At 38.1% G+C, this 24,226-nt stretch overlaps 1 protein-coding gene across 1 annotated transcript in view; it reads right to left on the minus strand.

The window, feature by feature from the left end:
- The window catches only part of LMBR1 (limb development membrane protein 1), a 76,949-nt gene that overhangs the window by 46,423 nt on the left and 6,300 nt on the right, over positions 1 to 24,226 (minus strand). Inside the window, exons 2-5 of the mRNA XM_037383207.1 lie at positions 14,557 to 14,629; positions 12,022 to 12,061; positions 9,743 to 9,882; positions 3,139 to 3,242 (exon numbers count right to left, since the gene is read on the minus strand). Coding sequence (XP_037239104.1) covers positions 3,139 to 3,242; positions 9,743 to 9,882; positions 12,022 to 12,061; positions 14,557 to 14,629 — 357 coding nt within the window. The remainder of the gene's footprint in view (positions 1 to 3,138; positions 3,243 to 9,742; positions 9,883 to 12,021; positions 12,062 to 14,556; positions 14,630 to 24,226) is intronic.

The following is a 24,226-nucleotide window of genomic DNA, read 5'->3' on the forward strand; positions in this document are numbered from 1 at the left end:
TATTTAAATCCAACAAGTAATTCTTAAATCAACACCTTCCAACAGACATCTTGACTGTGCACACCTAAATTTCAAGTGACCTATTTATTCATTAAATGAAGGTAATTCTATGACAAATTCAAGATGACCTGCATAAAAGCTTCCACTGGAAAAGTCTTTTTATCCAAATTTAGATCTGAGCTGGGTATCTACAATCAACTGCTTTCCCTATTCCTTGTATCCAGCTCCCAGCTGAAAGATTAAAGATTACACATCCTGTGCCAAACCTCCTTATTGAATGTCTTCACATTTACAGTAGATCACTCTTTTCTTAAGTGCTGAAGGTTCTGCCAAATGTACGAAATGTTTTTTTACATTGAGATCACTAAAATCTGATTTTCCCAGTTAATAGTAATAGTCTTTGCATGATGTTTTCCCTCTGGCCCATTAGTCTGATGTGATAAATAACATGATATGACTTAAAAAAAAAAACTTGCACAAGCATAATCAAAGACATAATAATTTGTACAAGTACCAGAATTCTACAAAATACTCATGGTCTCAGAGTCTTCTCTGAAAAGAGATAAGCCATGTGCCAAAATCTACGGAAAGTTAAAAAAATGGGAAGTACCCTTCACAGATTCTAAAACCAAAAATCTTACATGAAAACCTGAGTTCAATTAAACATAAATCTTCTCAGATTCTAATCACCCCATTGTGTGATGTAATTCCTTTAAAAGTACGTATAGTACTTAGTGCAAGTAGAATCATGTATCTGCATCAGAATTTGAACAGAACAGCACACTCAATTTTAACTATCCACTTAGTCCATCAGTGGCATTTGCCACTTTCTAAGAAAAGCAAGCCATGACAAGGTATGTTCATATTAAAAATGGACTAAAATTCCTGCACCTTTAGGGCTCACTCAAAGCTGGTACAACAATTCAGTACATCCGCATCCATTTCAGACACTTTTAAATAGAGCAACCAGGTAGAACCGATATTGGACAAAGGTCCCGAGTACTGTACTAGGTATTAGATGTACCAAAAACATCCAGAAGACAAAGAAAAAATAAAAATATTGCAAAAAATCGGGTTCCCCCCCACCATAGGCAGGTTTTTAATACTACCCCCATGAAGAAGCAACATGACTGTAAAGCACCAACAATCATCTTTTTCCCTGTATCTGCAGACAGATTATGGCTTTATCTCATCTGGAGTTACAAATGGTTCCAAGTGTAAACATGTAACAGTGATCCTATTTATCCTGAATGGGATTAACTGATAGCCAGCATCATAAATTTAAACATTACGCTATAACTTAAGACAGCTGGGATACATAATGCATCTGCTGGAGCCAAACAAATCTACAAGTCAAGGGGACGCACCAGCAGCACTGTACATGGTGCGCTAATGGAGAGAATCCTTGGGTTTGGTTGGACTGCAGGAGACACAAACCCCACCAAAATCACTTCTTTCTTTTTTAGAAGAGAAGTTATACATTAGCTGTGGCTAGATACTTCCGAGTCAAAAAAAAAAAAAAAAAAAAAGGAGCTGTCTCCAACAGAGGATAAAATGAGTTGCTAAATTTTCTTAGTCCTATAGATACCTGAAGTGAATGAAGAGGGGGAGGGGAGAGTGTTTTCCAGCCAAGTTGGATGAGCGAACACATTAGCCCCATCACCAAACCCCTCTGAAACTGAATTCATTAGCTTGGTCATCCAAACTTGTAACAGAAGTAACTTTGATACATCTACAGTTCAGTTAATGCAAACACTGCAGTAGCATCAACCAGCTCAGAACAGCCTACACCAAACAAGTATTTACACACCATCTTGGTGGGGTCCATCCTGCAGGTCCTTTCTGACACAGCTATATTGGTCACAGTCTGTGTAATCTCCTGGTAGCTTCAACTACAGAACAAAATCTGTTTCTTCACATTATTCTCTCCAAATTAAAATTCTCCTTCATGCTGTACTTACTAAGTTTCTTCCTTTTTTCTTTTTTTTTTTTTTAATATCCGCCATTTTCTCTCTTAGGTGTCTACGTGAACCCTAAAATCCCAAGCTGAATGCAGCACTCCAGTTGAGTTTTCCCCAATTCCACCAAAAAAAAAAATGGCGACTTCATTGCCTCCATGCCAAGTCCTGTCAATGCAACCAGGAATTATGCTTTCCTTCCCACCACAATTATCCCCTCATTGATTTACGTTACATGCAATCCACCAATGACTCATAGACTTTTGCATCCATCTTTAATGCATTTCATTTTCCCAATTTCAGACCACTTTTCAAGATCCTTTGCTTTCTAATAACTGTCATCTAAAGGGCACAGAATTCCCTCTAGTGTAGTATCATTAAAAACAAAAGTGTAATCATTTTGATGATAAAGATTAATGCAAACGTGCTACAATTGGTCCCTAGACAGTCATTCCAGTTTAATTTATCTGAAATTTATGATTTGAAATTCATTTTGCTGTGCCTCCCATTATAGTAATTTTTCATTATATTTCTTTAGTTCACATATTAATATAATCATTACCATCTTATTGTTCAGAAATTGCTTTGCCAAATTCCGTGCTTCACTGAAATACTCAGCCCTCTCAATTTGAATGTGTTCAGCTAAGTTGAATATTTTTAGTTGTTCTCTACCCATTTAAGACAGTTTTCTTAACGTATTATTGTTAATACTGACCACACTTGAACCTTTGTTGGAAGGTTTGTAATCTTTAAAATTCACAAATCAAGCTTGTTTTCTCTGGGTCATCTGTTATTTTATCACCCTTCCCGTTAGTAAGAAGCCTGTACTTTCCCTTGTCACAGCATTTCTAGCATATTTATTGAACCTTTTAGCATCTCAACAAAACCATTTCCAAAAAAAATAATCTTGGTTAAAATATTTCATTATTTAAAAAAAAAAAAAAAGGACATTTTCCTGATCTCAGTATACACAGCTTTCCAAAGACCATTTTCCCCCCTTGTATATACACTGCATACTCACTTCACCTGCTTGTACAACGCACATCTGTATGAACACATTCACATAAGCATACACATTCCAGCACCAAATCCTTCCAAACTTTAAATTTCAGTTTTATAAACAAGGGCTGAAAATGGAATATATACTGTAATTACTCTGCATTTAACAGTATTATCCTACCTTTTTTAAGCCAGCAAATCCTTCCGATTCCAGGAAGAAAAAGGCAAAAGGCATCAACACAAACAAACATAAATTAGAAAAAAGAGAAGCAAGATTCCATAAACCTGCAACAAACGAGAAGAAGGTTTATATTATAATTTTCTCAGGTTTAAAATGAAAGATGCGGCATTTTTCTCTTACATATAACAACGCAGTATACATACAAGTACTAGCAGAAGCCAGGTTTTTACAAATACATAGCTATATACAGGTCACTGCTGAGAAACACCCATTTCTCTGTATGAGCTTTAAACAAAAATTGACTACCAACTTAAACAGCAGTAAGTTTCAAAAATCTTGGAGACAGACTGCAAACTCAGCTGCACTACTTCCACAACACCCAAGTGAAGGCTCTTCAGATAACCATTTTAAAAGTTTTCAGGACAAAAAGTATTTTACTATTATCAGTGAATGTCACAAAATTCAGTCCTGTGTACTTACTTCCTCGCATATTTGTTCCAAGAGAAACTCAGACAAATCATGGATTTTAACACAAGCAATACACAAATGCCATCACCACCTTCAAATCACATGGAGGTATCATGGCAACAGCAACGGCAGCCCTTCACGATAAGATGACTGGCTCAATATGCTAGAGGAGAGCAGCGGATGCTGTTTATCTCAGCTTCAGTAAGGCTTTCAACACCATCTCCCAAAAATCTCCTCATAGTTTAATTAACGAAGTATGAGCTAGGTAAGTAGACACTGAGGTGGACTGAACGCTGGCTGAGCTTCTGGGCTCAAAGGGTTGTGACCAGCAGTACCAAGTCAGGCTGGAAGCCAGTCACCAGTGGTATTGCCCAGGGGGGTCAATACCAGGCTTAACATCTTCATTAGTGGTGACGGTGGGAGACAGTGCATCCTCAGCAAGTTTGCTGAAGATAAAAGATGGGCAACAGCAGCGGCCTGCCACTCAGATGAACCTCAACAGGCTGGACAAATGGGCAGAGCACACACCAGGGACCAATCATTCAAAAAAAACATTTGTAGAAAAGGCCTCAGAGGTTCTGCTGGCCACCAAATCGAACACGAGCCAGCAGTGTGCCCTTGCAGCAAAAGTGGCCAACAGCATCCTGGGCTGCACTAGGAGAAACGCTGCCAGCAGGCTGAGGGAGGTGGTCCCTCCTCTCTGCTTAGCACTGGTGGCACACATCTGGAGCACTGCACCCAGCTGTAGGCTCCCCCTTACAAGACAGACGTTGCCATACTGGAGCAAGTCCAGTAAACGGTCACAAAGGTGACCAAAGGACTGGAGCACCCATCATACAAGGACAGGCTGCAAAAGCTCCAATTCTTTAGCCTTGAGAAGAGAGGACTTGGCGGAATTCATCAATGTATGTATCTGATGAGGGAGGGGAAAAGGAAAACAGAGGCCGACTCTTCACCGTGGTATCCAGTGAAAGGAGAAGAGTCAACAAGCATGAATTGAAAAAAAACAGAAAGCCTACTTAAATGTAAGAGGAAAGAAAAAAAAAAACCAAACCAAAAACCACCCCCCAAACTTTTTCCACTAGGTGTAGTCAAACACTGCGACAGGTTGCCCACAGAGGTTTTGTAGCCTCCGTCCTTCAACATATTCAAAACCCAAATGGGTGATGCCTTGAGCAGCCTTCTCTAACTAACCGAGCTTTGAGCAGGGGGGGTCAGACTAGATTATTTCCAGAGGTCCCTTCCAACCTCAATCATCCTGTGATCTAGGTGAAAAAAAAAAAGTCAACTGACTAAAACTAGGACATCTGTAAGACACATGTGACATCTGTAGGAAAGGAAAAGGTTTAGAAGACAACCTGAAGTGATAACTGATCTCCATTAAGGGTATCTGCTCTATTAAGATTTTCTAAGCTAAACACTTTCTGAAGAGCCAGTTTCTGGTGCCTAAACAGGAACCCACCATCAATCATCCTATCAGAAGTTGTGCAGGATGCAGTGTTTCTTCTTTATAAAAGCAGAGGCTTACCTGCAATTTAGTAGCGAACAGGTTTAACTAGTGTCATTTATTATGCATCCTGAAAACACAGCTTTTATTTGGTAGCTGACAAAAACTGGCTTTGTCCTCCACCCTCCCCAAAACACACACATTTCCACAATTCTGCAAGACTAGACTCTCTCATCTGAAATCCAAAAAAAGAACATCCCCCACGATAAGAAAATTTGAACTAACAGCTTTGTTTATTTCTTTCTTCTCATGTACAGGCTTGTTCATTTTCTTCTTTGAAATTGTCCAATTTGGAAAGAATAGGGAAGGAGAGAGACATTTACTAGATGTCTGGGGAATTCATTATTGAGACATATTACTGTATTTAGTTTCAAATGTAAAATAGTTAGACATTATCTTCACCTACACCCCCTTGAAAAAAAATGCTTTCACCATATATACTTCCTTTTCCCGTAAAGGAAATTATTTAAATTTCAAGGAGAAATAAAAACAAGGGGGGAGAAGGGGGGGGCCAAGAAATCTACTTCTTCAGCAGTTGATACCACCAGGGCACCAGGAACCAAACTTAGCCAAATAAGCTACAGAAACAAAACAAGAAAATTCCAAAAGACACGTGAAATATAATACTCAATTGCTAAAGAAAACAGACTGCCTAAAGGTGGCTAAACTCCAGTTAACAAAGAGGGGGATTTTTCCTTTTGAATTTGCTTAGCCAGGAAGCTCCTGTTACCATTTAAGAAACATTTACACATAGCAACATCAGCAAGAATGTCATTAACGGCCCTTACTGGGGGGACATTACCTAAAGCACTCTGCATACCTCCCCCCCAAAAAAAATTACAACACCAGAGTTAGAGTAGAAATACTATTAGACAGGGGTAGGAATTTTATATCAGCAGTTTTCTCTAACTGAAGACAGAGAGCACATTCAGATACCTAATGCAAAGCTGAATACCTGGTCATCCTAACTTCAGCAGCTCTATTACATGTGTATCTACAATGTAAAACGGTGCTTAGGAGCTGCATAGTATGTACAGAGTATTTGAAGGGAGAGGAGAGTGGTGCACATCCAGGGTGATTTTTAGGAAGTTAAAATCCAGAAATGTACACATTAGCAGCTAAAGGCACCCACATTTACAGAAATCAAACTACAGAGCTACAGTGTGCATTTAAAGTTATGAGAAGTATGCACTGCTGTACTGCTCCTGACATACACATACACTTTCCTCAAAGTAAGGAACATACAGGGCCCTCTTCTTCCCCTACCATATTTCTTATCCTAATTTGATAGTTCAGAAATCAAATTAAAATAGACCCAGAAAAATAATTATTTCCTACTACACTAACTGCATCACAAATTGCATGAGAGGCTTCCACATATCAACATATATAAAAAGCTTTAAGCAGTCTGTTGGAATATTGTAAATTTTTTTTCTGTTTGTAGCGACTTAAGACTATCACCCATAAAACAAGTTAATAAAACATAAAAATTAAAAATCTCTTAGTCTTTGGCAAACAGGTTAGACCCACAGCAATTTTTTGACTGTCTTAGTCATGGCAGTTTCATTACATTTTACCCCCACCTGGTGGCTGTATCCAACAACACCACAAGCGAACATCCAGCGGTCAGAAGTATTTCTGAGCTTAGTGGAACATGCATTAGGTAAGATTGTTTATACTGAACCCAGATAGGGGCTTTCTGCCTGCTTGCAAAAATTAGAGGCACATATTTTTTATTTTTCGATATGCTGCAACTCATGCTACAGTCTACATACAGTATAAAAAAACCTTAATATTATGGTCAAGTACCCTCGATTATATCTGTAACTCAGAAATCTAGCAAAACAAAACTGGTTTAAAGCAATACAAATCTCTCCATTTGATAACATTTCCAAAGCAGTAAGGAAACCGTACAGGAAGGTATACTAAACAGAGTATCCTGGAGATATGAACATTTTCTGAACTTGATGGCTTGTGATAGCACCAGCAGCTCTCAAAACTTGCACAGGTATTTCATAACTCCAAAAAGGTACTGACACTGCGTGGAACAGGGTTTTACAGAGCAGAGCAACACTGCCGTGCAACCCTAGTCCCTGCCACAAGAGGGCGTCCTTCCCCAAGCTAAGGTTTTGAAATCAAGCGCAAAGGTTTTCGTCAAGTTGCCGTTAACAGAAGCCCGCGGTCAGATCCAAAACAAAACAAAAAAAAAATTTAAAAAAAAAAATTGCTGATGTTTCTGAACATCTTCTCTCCGGCTGTGGTACAGCTTGGTTTAGTTCAGCCACGTCTACCCCTAGGATAAACTTTGCAATACACAGTTAAACTTGGAAACACCAAGATGCTGAATTTGCTTCCCCGCTAGCCATTACTACTGGCCTTAGGAAATGTAAGTTATACCGTGCATGCACAAAGCTGTACTTTCAAAATATTATCACATTAAAATCAAAATATCATGGTCACTGGAACATTCAAAGGCCTTCCTATGTGCCAGCTACTTCTTCCAGCAGATTTCTAATTAATCCAAGTTTTCTCAAGTACTGTAGCAACTCCGACAGAGTGAAAATTTCCGAATTGGTTGTTATGTAATTTTCATTCTCTGAAGTATTTTATTGTAGTTTTTCCAAAGCCAATTCAGGCACAGAAGGAAGGATTATATCTCATTAATTTTTTTTCCATGTTTGGGAATAAAGAATATAAATCTGTCTAAGCAGCTAAATCTGTGTAAAAAATGAGAATTAGCTGGGGGTTTCCTTCCATGTAGGAGACATACCAAATTAGCAATACCCCACATGATGTGTGACAAAGCAGATCACAGAACAACCCAACTAGAAAGAACCTCAAGTCATGTAGCCTGATCTGCTGCTTAAAACAGCTAAACTGCAGGTGCAATCTGGTTGCTCATGGCTTCAGCCAGCTGAGTTTTGGAAAACTACCAAGGATTTAGCTCTCCCAGTCTCTCTGGACATGCTTTTCCAGTGTTCAACCATACCCACTGTGAAGAACTATTGCTTTATGCCCGGTAAACATTGCTTCTTGCCTCTCACTGCGCTCCAGAGAAGCTGGCTCTACAGAAACCCCTCACCAGTTGCAAACCCAGCTGTGCCCTGGCTTTTCTCATTTCACACCAGGCTACCAGCCCAGGAGATGTTTCTATATCCATCCTGGGCAGCTGATACTTCTGCCTTCTGAACACTTTCTTTTTGGTTTGAGCTCAGGCTCCCCATTAAGCCAAGTCGACCTCCTATTACATCTGCTCATTTCCTTGCAAACCAAGGTGCGTATTATGGTCCTTGAAGGTTATCCTTGAAAGTAAGCATCTCTCCTGGCTTTCTCTGCCCTCAGACCATTCTCCAGTAAAGACCCACATACACATTTCCTGAAGAGGACAAAGTCTACTCCTTCAAAATCTAATGTCTTTATTCTACTGTTTTCCTTCCTCACTTTTCTCAGGTCTTAAACTACTCTGTCACCACAGTCAGGGTCACTGTCGACCACCACATCTACAGTCAGCTCTCCTTATTCATGGGTTTACAAAAAAAAAACAAAATTACTGTTCAGATAACACAAAAAAGTACTCAGTTTCAGAAAGATGACAGACAACAAGCATTATCTTGTCTTCACTTATCCACATTTAATTTGTTGTAAACTTCTTTAATTTGAAAAAACAAACACACACACCACACCACCTCTGCAAGTTAGGGATCTGGAAATCTATGAATTTGCTATCTGTGAGTATTCAGACATTTAGCAAAAAGTGTATATTTTTCAGAGAAACATCCTCCAAAGCCCGGTTACTATGTCTTGACAAGAACAGAAAAAGGACAGCACAGCTAACTTGTAAATTCTTTATTCCAGATTAAATAAATAGTACCTTCATTATCTGAAACAATCTTTCTCCGGCCAAATCTACAAATCGGTGGAAATAGGACATCTTTTATTTCCCTTAGACACATAAAGGTGTCCAAATTATTTTCAAATATTAGTATGCATTATATATGTCACAGTTGTAAGCATGTTAACCAATATTAGAAAGTATGCAAAACTCACTCTGCCAAACATCAAGGTGTCATCGCTGCAAGTAGTATTTTTCCTCGCATCGTGTTTTCCTTGAAATAGTTTGTTTACATGGTGCCTCTTTACCACACTCAATACACTGATACTCTATAATTTTCCTTCTTTACAAATAAATCACTAGCAGTGAATTTAACTATCTAATCCCATCTGCTCATAGCTAGCAAGTTTCTTAAAGACTATTTCTTATTTTGAGAATAAGTTTGTATGTATTATCATAAAGAGACAGACATGAATCTTGCACTGATCCATGAGGAAGAAGTTTGAACAGTGTGTTTTCAAGTTAGCTTCTAGTAGCTCTTATTCTACATTAATATTCAAAGCAGTGAATTTGGTTTAAATCCAGCAAGTCTGCTCAGTTCTTTAAAACAAGCCAACAGAACAGTTGTGACAGACTTTTGTGATATATCACACAGCAGCAAAAAAAACTAGCCAATAACATATTAACAATTCAATTAGCATCTTAAGTGAAAAGGGAGTTATACGTTTGAAAAGTAAGAACATCCATGCACATATAATGAAGACATCCATTTTAATTACATTATGCTGAGTACTAACCATGAATTAGTGAGCCATTTAACCACTGAATATAGTAGTTTTGTGGAAAAGAAAGCAGGATCTCATTGCTGATTATTGAGAAAGGTAGAAGCAGGACTGCACCAGCTGAAACTGCTAGAGTGAAGGTGCTCAAGAACAGCCTGAAATTTAAAGAAACGTGCCACTGTTACCACCAACATGCTCTATTTCTATATGCTTACTACATTCTATTTCTATATTCTTACTACGATTTTTAAAAGCTGAGCAGCTTTTTAATGTCTAAAAAGCGAGTACAATTATACATAAATCCTTAAACACCAAACTGAAAATACTGGTTTTCTTTCACAAAGCTGTTATTCGAGTATCATCTCATAGCTTGGGGTTTTCTGACAGCTGTAAAGTCAATCCAGAGAAATTGTCAGAATTATTTAAAATATTTAAGCTTATTCTTTTTAGATCCCAAACACAACTTTGATCAAATGCCATCTTGTGGCATTAACGAGAACTGCATCCTTAAAAAAAAAAAAACACACCACAACCAAAAACATTCTTACAAAACTAATCCAATGCTAGAAGAAAATCAGAAATAATTCCCAAAATTGCATGACCAAAAAAATATAACCTGAAATAGATCATTCCTACAACAGGAATGTCAGTAAGTTGCTTACTGAGATCTTACTTTTCCTTAACAGTCTACAAATCCATTTTTCATTCACATAATACTTAACTTACAAAAGAAAGTCTGGGTGACTGATTTTATCAAAAAAATATTACTATATTTTTTTCCTGTTTCTGAAATTTTTTTGGTTTTATTTTATTTTAAGATGTTTAAGAATTCTAAGCCAGAATTGTGAAACCTAACGCGCTACTGCCTTTCAAGGTGCTAACAGCAGTATGGCTTTGTGTTCTCCCACGCAACATATCTCTCCAGTCCTGACAATTACACTATTGCAAAGAAATATCCATCTGCATACATCTGAGAGTTAACACTTTTTGGAAAATAACATGCATACTTATGGAAAAAGAAAGCTTAGGCTGAAAGAAAAAGCAGCATTTTATATTTATAACACCACTTTTAATGAAAGGCTCTGATGGAAGTGCTGATCTTGTCTTATCCTCTTTTCCCATGAAGAACACGGTATTTAAAAATGGGTACTTGTATTTTAAAGCTAAACTAGAAAACAGATGGGAGAATAACAGTTAACAAGACAAATTTTATTCTTTGAATACTGAAAAATTTAGAACCCAGGCTAAGAGCACCGCTCCTATGAAAATCACTCAATGTATAAGAGCCTCCAACTAGTCTTAAAAGCATAGGAGAGATGCTCCTCTACTTAAGGGAAGAGCTTCAGAGCATTTACAAGAATACGGTTTTCTCTAGATCTGAAGTAGACCTTGTGGCAAAGTAGTATTTCAAATTCATAAAAAATACTAGTATCAGACACTACTGGGAGAAGCACACCTAAGATTTATATCATCTTTGTACATCTTTCAAGCTTGCCACAAATGCACAACTAAAAGTGAACAGCTTGCAATGTACTCGGCACTTTCCCAGGGTACAAGGCAAATCAATAAAAAATTCAATGAGCTCTCCTTCCAAAAGGATGACAGTACTACCACGGAAGAGCTAAGAACACTGTAATAAGCAAGTAGCAAGTCCACACAGTTTAGCAGACCACATAACTGAGAGGGCAGCAACAGCTCACAAATGTTCCGTAAATCTTCAGACATATTTAAATAGGAGACATAAATATCTAGCTTTACAAAGGAACAGGAACAGGAGACAGAGTTGCTGGCAGACCAACCGGTCTGGCAAGGCTTGTCTTCCACTTGTTATTCCTTTTTAAGCTTTTTTAAGATGATCAAATGCAGATGTCTACTTCAGGATGAGCTAATTTCTTTCCATAACCCATTACCTCCCTTCACAGGGCTTCCATCAGCTGCAGTGGGAACTTAAAACACCGACTACCCATATAAACACATTTTAGAGACCTAAACTCAGGTGCAGGTCTTGCACTGAATTCCACCTCTTGCATCAGGTTCACATGCAATATTCTGTCCAAATTCATGCCTACCAGGAAAATCACAGGTGAAAAAAAACCCTAGACAAAACTGCCTTGCCTCTTGTCATGCCTTTCATAATACAAGGTGCCACTTGACCAAATCTTTTTCTTCTGCCCTCTAGCAATCTATTTGCTGTCACATTCAAAATGGACTGCTCCTTATCTGGAAGCATACAAGATTCCTATCATAACAATATATTCAGGACAAAAAGGTCTGCAAAAGAGAGCTATACATACGATATTCTGTTAACAATAGCATCTTCATCCTCTTGCTCATCTGAAAATTAAAATACAGCAGGTTATATTCAATACTTAGTCATCCTTCTTCAGGCTAAAATGTATATATGTAGTGCTAATTTTGATTTCCAATTAAAATTTAGAATTACTAAAACAATTTAATAGCATGATTATTTTAAGAATGTTCCTACTAAAAATAAGTAATTTTTTTGCCAGTATTAAACTTTTTTTCAATCAACATAACTACAAAGTTATTTCACTTAATTTAAATAGGCAGATCAAAACTTCTTGGAAACATCTCCCAGAGGGCTTTACAGTAAACAAGCTTCAGACTACTACTGTGACTGCTGCTAGGAACTGTCCTTTTGAACATCCCAAACCACAAGAGAGCAGGCAAGCTAGAGGGAAGTCTTAGGGTCCATACTAACTACTACTATAAATCCCTAAATAGATGTTTCATTGTCAGAATTTACGCATTTTTAAGACAAGAAAGCATACCCAGAACAGTAGTGATGACCATTCAGTTGCTTCCCCTTACTCATCCTCCTCCTGACACCTGGGGATTTGGGGAGGCAGGGGAAGGAGAACTGTTGTTCTTGTTTGTTTTGGATTTAAGGTACCATGGCTTCTTTTCTGGTATTTCACATTTTAGACCATTTTTGTTCACTTACTCAATTAATATTCCAAATTTTTGAAATATTATCAACATATAACTCAGAGGTCAATCACTAGTATATCCTTCATTTATTCTCTACATACTTCTCTACACATATCTATCTGTACACAAATATACACATTTCTACATTTGAAATAATTTTAGTCAGCTTTTTTCTTTCAAGTCTCCCAGATTTTCTGTGAGAGGTAACTCAAATTTATTAAAAGTCTAAAAATAAATAAAGCCAGGTGTTTCAAGTTCTTAAGAGTCATGCACACACTTGAAATAAACATGTAGCCACTAACATCATACTATTTTCAAATTCTTCTTGGAAAGTACATTGAGTTATTGTTTCTGTTTATTTGATGGGAATCTCAGGGTGTTTTGAGAGACTAAGTCAAGGTCTCTTATGAATCATTTTGGCTAAAGAGCCTGTTGTAGAAACAGCAAACAGTTTGTCCTGAAAGAATTCCAGATGTGTTAACTCTTCAAACTTATCCTTTCAGGAAGATCCTAGCAGGCTACAAAGTTTGTCTACATAAATGTTCACACAGCTTTCATAAAGTTACGACAGCTGCAAAGCAGTTCCTCTCAGCTGATGAGAGCAGCTGCCAAAAGATAATAAAAGTGTCTTTACATCCAACAGTGTTTGACAAACCCGCTCCTCGTCCCTGTTCTTCCCTATCTCCAAATGGCAGCAGCTTCATAGTATCCAAAGTACATACCAGGATCAGAAAATCATATCCATCTTACTTCCTATGTTTAAAGAGATGCACTTTTTTTTAAAGGTATCACATTTCTTCAAGAGTTTACTTTTTTAAATGTGAATCCATCTATGAAAGCAGCTCTATCGTAACACAGGTCGTTATAGTTCAATAAACAGTTGCCCTTAAAGTTCAAAGTGCCAAAATCATAATGCATAAGAATGCTTCTCCAGTATGACCGACTCTTACCAAACAACACAGTCCCAGGTAAGCTGTCAAGAGTCAAAGATTCTGCCACCGTATACAGATTTTTATGCTATTTGTCTTTAGAAGAAATACAGAAGAAAATGACAGGGGTTCCTACAGACTAGTTTCAGGCAGACGCCGTTTCCAAAGTAAACCAAAAAAAAAAAAAAAAACCCACCACCAACCAACAGGGTTATCTCAAGGAGTAAGACTTCAGTGGTGAGTTCACAAGGAACAGCTTAAAAACACTGAATTAACAGTAACTGAGCAAAGCAGGATTTTTAGAAGAAATCTGCTGCTTCACTTCTGTATTACAGGCAGCCTTTTCACTTTACCAGCTAAAGCTCTGAACTTGATCTTGGTGCTAGAACACAGCCTGAAGATACTTATTCTGGAAAAGTTGACATGAAAGGAGAACAACAGAATCTAAAGGCAAGGGAGGCAGAAGTGTCTACTTGAAATTTTCCACTTTCTTCCCCCTCAAAACAGTTAAGATTTAGGCGCCCCGGCAAGCCACAACAGAACAACTGATTGTTGCCATCCACACCACCTCTACAAGAGCCACACACTCTCACTCAATCGCAGAGTGCCATGGACAGCACTCACTGATCCTCTTCTGAGATGCTTCAAGTGCACTCCCTTCCTCGGTTGCTGATGCTAGAAGGCACATTGAAGGGTCTGAGAATTGCCAGAGGAAGCACAAGGGAGATGACAGGAACTCATGGCTCGGGGACAAAGGGAGCAGAACAGAGGGCAATAAAGCAGCATATACAGTCAGACCAGTCCAAGCTGCCATAGACCAGCAGCCTGAGAAACACCTTTGTTCAGAGAGCTAGTTCTGCTTTCCTTGTGCAGGCAGAGAGAAAAAGCATCACCTATTTACTTGAAGAACAGAATTATTTTTGAATCTATGAAGAAGTCTGTGCTTACCTGCTTTCCTTTTGTATCTTGTGATTATAAAGTAGGAAACTATGTAGAGAACAGCAAATAGAAGAAAACAGATCTGGAAAAAAACACATTGCATTTATTAGGTTGTGAAGAAATGCCTGGATTATAATAAGAATAAACAGAAAATGCAGTAACAACAACTTAAAATTGAATTCAGATTGACAAAAGCGCATTCTATGTAATTCTATGTAAATGCCAACACTTACATTTTATATCTTATTAATAGAAAGTTAAGCCCATTGAGAACAGTTTAATTAGAATAACAGGCATTGGATCAATTATATGGCCAGCAAGTTTTACATTACAATTAAGAAGAGTGTCTTATTTACAGCGCAGTTTCTTGTTTGGGGGAGGGGTGGGTGGGGTGGGTTGTTTTTCTGAAGTTTGAATCCACTCGAGTTGTAAAAGTTAACACGCTTTGTATTCCCTTCACATGTAAGCTAAGGGTAATCTTCAAGAGCCCACTGCATAAAATACAATCTACTTTGGAGTAAACTATCAACATAAGTGGAAAGAAGAAAGCAGTTATGTTTATTATTTCCATCATGTCTTGAATCAAACAGGTTCCAGGTGACATTTCACCCAAGCGAGACTCATCTGCCTACAGTGGTTGCCTAAGCCAAGCATGAGCTAGTCAAACATGATGTTTCCTTTACGTTCAGAGACCAAGGGCACAATTTCCCTCCTCATAAAGTAGGTGGCTTATTTAGGTGAGAGGTATCTTGAGCCCACACCATGACTTCATCAAATTGTTTCCAAGATTTAGCATTTAAAATTCAATACAATAAGGTAAGACCAAAACACCTAAAGTATGTTGGAATGCTTAGAGGAAAGTAATTGAACAGCAAAACAGTTTAACCCTCCAAGCCTTTGTGGGAAACGAAAAAACACATTTATTTGCTCCTGAATGAGGCACCAGTGGCTTGACACTGCTTCCTTAATCTGGTTTGTTGATACCTATTAAAAATGTGAGTCAGTCAGAAATGAAACAAGAACGAAGCATGCCATTCAGCCCTGCTGTGGCCCTTAGCCTTCACTGGTACCTGAGCAGTCACAGCGCACAGTGCTGCATACCACCAGTGTCTCCTGCTTTCTGCTGGCTTGCAGGAAACAGATTACCTGCACACCACAAGCTGAGAAACTAGCTGAAGTAGCCCAAACTGCCAAGATTCTTTTGCTTGTGCTCAATACAAGGAGCGACCTAATAAGCCTGAACACACAGCAGTTAACCAATTGAATCTGGCAAAACTGTTCTAGCAGATTTAACCATTAAAGTGAGTTTCCCCTGTTACCCCATACAAGATTCTTATTTTTTTCAATTGGCCCTGCCTGGATCTGCAATTCATAATATTAGCACCCTAAATGGGTTCTGCTTCAGTCTGAGCTTTAATCTCCTTTGTGGTCTGAAATTGCAAAATTACTTTACCAGGCAATAGTTGATCTACTTCTTTAATCAACCATTTAAAGATCTGTTGTTTTAAGAACTCACTGTCTTAAAAAATTAAGAAGCAGAAGAGGTACCCTAAGTGAAAGGAAAACGTGAAAGTGAAGGTAGTGATGATAGCCCTTAAAAAGTTACATCTAAATAAGCATATTATATCCAAAGCAGAATCGGAGGGGGGGCAGAATATATCACCCAATCAAGAAAGACAGACTTTTTAAGAAATGCTAATAAAAATAAATGAGGAGTTATTTTGTGTAGTTGCGCATTTTAGATTTTAAAAATAAATAAATAAATAAAGGAAGTGTTTGAATATGGCATTTGGGTGCCTGCAACAGCCATACGGTTGTCTCCTGGGAGTATTACAGTGCCATAGGTCTGAAAGTGGCAGCTGAGCTCATTCTCTGTGCAGGCAACACACACACACTGGTGATACGTATCTGAAATACAGATGCAGAAAGTTAGATTTCAGAGCTAGATCCGAATTCAAATATTTCATCTGAATACAGTTCACGACCCCAGTGCTCTAGAGGATGCCTCAAAGTGGAAAAGGTTTCACTAAGGAATTGAATTCTTTAAATAAATAATTTCATTAATAAAGAATGTTATTAAGATAACAGAACATTCTTTTGTACAGTATTTTTTAAACAGGAAAAACAAAATAAACTGAGAATAGCCTTGGGTTTTCAGAGTACTCTGACGCAGCTTGTCCCATCAGTATCAGAAAACGCAATGCCAGTGCTGAAAGAGAGTCCTTCTCTAAGTTTCCAGTTCCTCTGAAAATAAGCAAAAGGCTACGGATAGAAACACCTGATTTTAGGCATCCACTTTTGAAAATCAGGTATCGCATAAAAAAAATAATCTGTCAGACCCAAATAACACTGTCCCTGTGCAAAATAAAGATCTAGTTAAGTTCATTTTTAGTTTACTTTTATTTAAGGCAAGAATTTACTGGAAGGGTTTTTTGTAATTACAATTACTGCAATCTTCTTGGTATCTTCAAATAAAATGGATGACTTCTATCTGTGATAGGAAGGTTACAATGAAAATGTGGGTCTGTACTTACAAGGTACCACTAAGATAACTGAGGTATTTTGATGGCACAGCAAATGAAAGCTGTCCAGTAACATGAACTGTCAAACATCGTATTTCTAGTTTTAGATGACAGCTACTTTGCAACTCAGCAATAAGGTGTAACTATATATCTTGGTGCAATTATCCGTCTACTTCTTTCAGAACTGAAAATGATTTTATAAATATTTGTTACAGTTGTTTATTACTGAAAATTCATGTAATTTTAAAATGACCGGCAAGAAAAATAAGTAAATTCTACTCAGTGAAAGCTTCAGAATCTTAAAAAAAGAGAATTCATAAATTACAAGTCCTTCATACTGACAAGTCAATAAGCAAACTCAGAAATATTACTTCAATTTCAATTTATCCTTGGTGAAATCTACAATCCCGAAGTGTTTCTAAGCATGCATTCTGAATAGCTTTCTAAAGGGAGTAACAAAAGCCAGCATCCTAACTATTTTTAGAGTGGAACTCAGTTAAGTTGGGGAAAAGGAATGTGTTGCCCACGATAGCCAAAGAACAGACTCCACCATCCTGTCACACTGCAATCCTGAATTCTTACTCCTCTCACTGTTCTTTGTTTCAGGATATTTTTGTACTACCCCAAAAAAAAAATAAAATAAAATAAAATCCCTTGTTTGTACTTGTTCTAGCTTCAGTTCAGTTCACATTTCTCGATTATGAACGGCTGGGCTTGTATGCAACATTCCAGGTAAGCTCTTATGGCTATACAGAACAGCACTAAGCCCTTCTTTCTGTACTGAAAATACTTCAACATGTTCACCTAAGAATCACACTAGCAACTTGGCATTATCCTCTGATCACTGAATCCACCCATGCTGACCCCTCCAACTGCTTCCATCAGAGCAGCTCTCAAGTTACAGTAGAAACTTGTTTTTAGGGTTCAAGTTCATCACTCTGCCTTCCGCCCCCCCCCCCTTTTAAAAACCACACCTTAATTTCATACTACATCTATTATTTGGGGGTCATCAAGTCCTTTCTGCACCATGTTCTAACCCTCCTTCGTATGGACTGTATCTCCTAAAGAATGGGTTTTCTGCTAACACCATAATGTTTTAATTCATTTTCACCTAAGTTGAGCAAGATTGCTCTTAATACTGACACCCAAGGAAAATTAATAGTAGCTTTTTTCCCCAAAATACAATCTGTTGTCATGTATACTGCAGCCAGTTTCTTACTCACTTTACAGCTCTTCTACTAAGGCATGCTGACCCTAGCTTAGGAAACACCTTTCAATGTATTTCCTGGATGTAGCCCTTGGCATATGCAAAAGAAACTCCCTACCACATCATGTGGCTTCACAAATACAGTTCTTAACCACCCCTAATTGGACTTTCTTAAAAAACCTTTGGAAGAGGGAAAATTCACATGTACATATGTCCGTAGTACCCTAAATCATCTGTCAACTTTCATTTCTGATCACTTATTAAAAAACATAGGTAGTCATACTGACATAGGGCACTAATGAAAAAGGAACACCACACATGAAGCTGTATCAATACCTTCAGTTAAAGAAGAGCCTATACTCTTGAATTCCATCTTTTCTTCAGAAAACTATTATACGCAACAGTATTGAAGCCAATACAGTGCTAAATTCCAATCATACTGCAAACTATGTTTTCAACCAAAAAGCAGCGGTTTATACCATCACCTATCTGTACAAGAGCTGACAAAAGTTAAGGATGCTGCAAGCACAGCAAATTTAGGACAAGCTGTATTCCTCATAGACCCAAGTTCTCTGCAACGAGTTTGTCACTGGGGCTCAAATGAAGCTTTTCCAGGTTTGACTTGAGGAAGACAGGGAAGACACTGTGCAGAGAATGTACACAACTGATGAGATGGGATTTCTGACATTCCCCAACAGTGTTAATTAAAAAAAAAAAACCACCACACAATAACTTCCAATCTTTAAAATTATTTCCTTAAATCCATTCCGGCTTTAGAGAGAAAAACTAGTTGTGTATCTGTTGCTATAGGTAAGACTGCTCCTGAGAAGCTGCTTTAAACCCAGCTATGGCAAGTTTTCACATTACAGGGGAAATACACTCAGTCCACATTTGACCAGCTGCATCAAAATACAAAGGAAATTAAGAGGGGTTTGAAAATTTTATATGGTTATAGCCGGTCAAGCAAAGCATTTCTTAATATGTGTGTTCCCCGCTCCACACTACTCAGTAGTAACTGAAAACAAAATGCATAGATTCTATGCTGCATCTGTGGGCTGCCTTTTAACAGGACTCATATTAAGAAGTCTTCAAACCTCGAGCATATAACTTCACATCGCTTTGCATGGATTAATACAACCTTTGATAGGACGATCAAAAATAACGCTGTCTTTGCTTGGAGTTCTTCATCTTCATTTGGGAAAGGAAGTACCTTCTGCTCCCACTTAAGATTATACAACTAGACACGCTGAGAGGCTACTTTTGGAGATGCACTGCACTACATTCTTAGGCATCTTGTATCCAGCTCTTCCACAGAGTCATACTTTTGGATCTGTCATCCAAAGTCATCCAAGTATGATCCAAGTGATACTTTTGGATCTGTACCAGACAGTTCTCGGCTCCTCTGAGAATTGAGCTAGAGATAAACTGCACGCATTTCAGTTCATAACTATGTGCATCTAAGGGGCTGGCACTGAAGAGTCCAGCATCAACATGAGCAGTACAGATCTGAACTAACTCAAATTACATGGTACTTATCCCTACTGACAGTTACTGAAGATCAGCTTTAAAACTTTGGCACTGAAATTCATGCCTCAGCTTGATAAAGCATCATCTTCTGTTGCAAGTGCTAGAGCAACACTTTCATGCTAAGAAAGAACATGCTCAAAATATACAAGATTCTCTCTTTTTTCCCCTTATGCACAAGACACTACCATGTTTCACAATTGTAATTCATGTGCATTAAAAGCTGCATTTTTGTGTACAGAAAGAGCAACACTTTTTATTTATATAGCATGGTATTCTTCCCAACTGTTGTGCAGGGAATACAGCTGTAGTTTATACTAGGAAAAAAGCATACAGCTGCAGTGTCCAGTAATTGTTCAATATCTGACAACCAGCGTGCCCTGGTAGCAAACATTCCAAAGAGCATCCTGGGCTATATTACCAGAAGCAAAGCCAATAATCACAGGAAGTAATTATCTCTCTCCAGTCAACATTCACACGTAGTTGCTATGTCCAGGTTTGAGCCCCCAATATAGGAAAGACATCGGCAATTGCAACAAGGAAGATGACCAAGATGGTCAGCAGGCTGGAACACTTGCCTGGTTGCAGACAGGCTGAAGGACCTCTGCTTGTTCAGCCCGAGGGCAACAAGGCTTCAGGAGAACCTGGCAGCAGCTTGTCAGTACCTACGAGGAGATCATTAAGGTGGCAGAGCTGGGCTCTTGACGGTGGTGCATGGTGGGAGGATGAGACTGGAGGTGAGTAGAAATCCCCTCCTGAGGAAAGCCAAGCAGTACAACCAGTTGCCCAGCAAGGTTGTAAAATCTCCATCCTTGGATGTTTTCAAGTCCTAAGTAACCTAGTCTGATGTCATAGCTGATCCTCTTCTGAGCAGAAGGCTGCGGTCCAGTCAGCCTTCTTTTCTATTATCCTGAATAAATCAGCACCATTAGAAACTTTGTCACCTCATAATTTATACCCTTCTCCAGGTCATTATTAATGTGTTTAGAAGTATTAGTGTAAGCACAAACCCCTGCAGCACTGTGTCAGGGATGTCCTCCCACTATGAAAAAGCTGTACATCTTACAGAACAACAGCTTTTAGCAATAAGGAACCACCACAGAACTCTCTTGGAGAAAGAAGTCACAGACCTTAGCAATGCTCTTGGATTTAATACACTTCCAAATGCAAAACACAGATTCAAGATTTCTACTTGAAAAGCATCAAAGCAGACAAGTGATCATTTCCTCTCACTTGACTGCATACTAGCGTCTAGAACAGGGAGAGTAAAGCTGGCAGAGCAAAACAGACAAGTAAACAGCATTTTACTATGCTATGTATGAAATGAAAGATCAAGAAGCTCCAAAAAACTAAGGAATAAGGTAAGTAAAGAAAAAAAGCTTTCAAAGAAAGTGGCTGCATCAGTATTAAAAGAAAAAAGCGACTGCTATTAAATCCACCAGCATTTCTATGCAAAGGATATGCAAAAAATAGTAGCTACAGACATTATGAAGAATATAATGAAGAATATCTCCACTTCTTGCTGTTACTTTACGGAATGTGTTCTTTCCCCTAAATAGAAAAAACAGCGTAGAGAAAAGGTAGAGGTCACTCTTGGTAACACCACCCTGTAGAATATGTCTAAAGAACACATTTAAGAGTTGAAAATTGAACTGTCAGAGTTTTGCTTGACTGGGTTTACTACCTACAGAAAAACAGTAGTGTTGCACTTCTGGAGTTTAATTTCTGGAACAGAAAACAACTAAACATAGCATTATACACCCATCTTACTGCTCTGATGCTGAAGTATGTTAATGCGCATTAAAATGCCACACAGCAACTAAAAATCTTCCTCCTACTGTCCCACTTGGCAACTACTTTTGTTTACTTGTGGAAAGGACGGCAGGAATAAGCAGTAAGAAAACACAGGTGGAGACAAGTAGTTCTGCTTGGTTTATTTCTAATAACTCCATTGTCCCATCAACATCTATAAAGCAAACAAGGTGTTCCACCTGTTTTGGATGTGTCAACAGTAAGTTACCTGTAACAAACTATGCACACTAAAGAAAACTAAAATTTTTAGCTATTCTCTCAGTTTGAGCTTGGCATTCATAGTATCATCTGCTCTGGCCATCTCATTTTTCTCAAAAATGAGATATTAACTATTTATTCTTAAAAACTCTGTGCTCTGTGATTAAAGTTCCCTCTAATCCAGCCAGCCTGACAGGCTTAGCGACACACTAAATTCAAGCTTATGAGAAAATGTCAAATATGTCTTATGACTACAGATTAATTGAACTCATTAACACAGCCCTCCACACCTATGATTTCCCCCACGTGTATGGTCTCCTCTCAGGACTCCTCCCTGGCTTAAAGTATGTGCAAGAGGATGACCCATGGTTTTTTGCTGGTTACTAAATTATTAAGAAATCATAAGTAGTTCAGAGGCTGGGTGCCTAGACTTGCTCACCTAGGGAAAAATTCCAGGATCTAACAAAGTATGACATTTCCAAAACTATATTCTGTGTGCTAGAAATACTGCTAGCTGAAGATAAAAAAATCTAGAGCCCTTCAGCAGGTAGCTTCCATGTGTCATTTACTTAAACTACCTTCACGTTAATGTCACCAGCAGCAGAGCCTCACTTCAAACTAATGAAGGAATTCAAATCAACACATAAATTTGTTAGCTTTTATGTTCCCTTTTATATACTTAATGGGAATGTATTTATGTTCTGGGTAAAGGGGAAAAAAAATGTTACACCACCTCCATGATCCTTAGTAATAGGCCCAAAATACCTCTGTTCAGGGTACTGAATTCTATACCCAGTAATACACTCAAAATTCCTCAAAGAATGACTGCAAGTCATTTTTCTTTGACCTGTATGGGCTACAGCAACGCCATTAAAATCAGATTCAAGAATATTTTTCAGCATTAGTACATGATGTAAAAACACCCTCTAGAATTAACGCCAATAGCACCAACCTAGATCATACTAGCATTCTGCCACTGAATGAAAGTATTATTAAACATTTTACAGACAGGCTATAATAACCAGTTATATTGAAACTTCACAGAGTCATTCCATTAAAAACTCTTTTCTGAAAAAATAACCTCAGAAGTCTCATTAATATAACAAACTTGATAAACAATCTATTTGTGTTAAGGCAGCTTCTTTGGCTAATAATAATTTCCAGGGCAAGATGCCTATCTTAGAAGACAGAGCTAATGAATTTTCTCCTCCTAACTCATAGAAATACATTTGTTTGTCTTCTCACACATACATACATACCTTACGATTCAAGTAGCACACTTTTTTTTCCCCACCGCCACTGCCAAAACACAAGTATATTTAAATGGCAACACTTGCATTGTTTTCATAATTCTCACCAATTGTGCAGACTCTCTACTGGACATATCACAGTTTGAAACTCAGCCAAAATTTTAGACATGTTGCTGTAGTCAAACTCAACAGAAACTCATCGGCATCAATTCTTCCCATCAGCCAAATACATTGAAAGTACAGTTACAGGTAATGGAAAAGATGGGATACTTAGGGCATAAACAGGCACTTAAAAATCAACAGTAGAACTGTGAAGCACCACATTTCAGTGACAACTGTGAAGCCTAACAGTGGAAACCACACCACTGTAAACCAAGAAGGTGAAGGGGGAAAGAAATCTTAGACACATGCTGCTTCCATCCTCTATACTAAACTCAGCCATACACTGATTTCAATGCCATCTATACACATTCTACTTGCTATGGAGAGCGCAAGTGATACGGAAACAGAGGAACTGAAACAATTTTCTGTGGAATAATATTTTCCAGTTAATCAAAATTTTCAAACCCAAGTTATTATCGAAGTGCTCAAATATTAAAACAGTATTTTCTTGGAACTATGTTGATGGTAGTTAGAAATAATTTTTAACATATTCAGTTAATCAAGAAACTAGAAACCTCTGTGTGGGAAGCAGCTCAGCAATACTGCAATGCATATTCAACACCAAGTTGATGAAACATCAACATGACTTTTGTCAGCATCTTCATAGACCAAATTGGGCCCCAAAGAGCAACAGATCAAAGCTCCTGAACATATGAAGCAATTTCACTTGTCATGTGATGACTAATAAGGGGGTTACAGCAGTAACTTATACCAGGTCATCTCCACCTAGCTGTATGCTTACCTGCTAGAGTGATGCAACAACCAAGGCTGTTAATTATCACATGCATAAAAACATAAACTACAGTCATGACTTTCAAAGTCTCTCCTGTTCCTGTGTTATGTTATGCAAATTCTCGCACATTAATGTTACCAGGAAGTCATTTGACATGTTTATAGGAAAGCTTCAGTGGTTTTCAAAGTAAGGGGGAGAATGCAAAGAGTATTGCAGAAGTTAAGACCTTCTAATCGAGTTATCACTGCCCTCCAAAATGAGGAAAAATATC

Source organism: Falco rusticolus, chromosome 4 (genome assembly GCF_015220075.1).
Source record: "Falco rusticolus isolate bFalRus1 chromosome 4, bFalRus1.pri, whole genome shotgun sequence".
In the NCBI taxonomy this organism is placed as follows: Eukaryota; Metazoa; Chordata; class Aves; order Falconiformes; family Falconidae; genus Falco; species Falco rusticolus.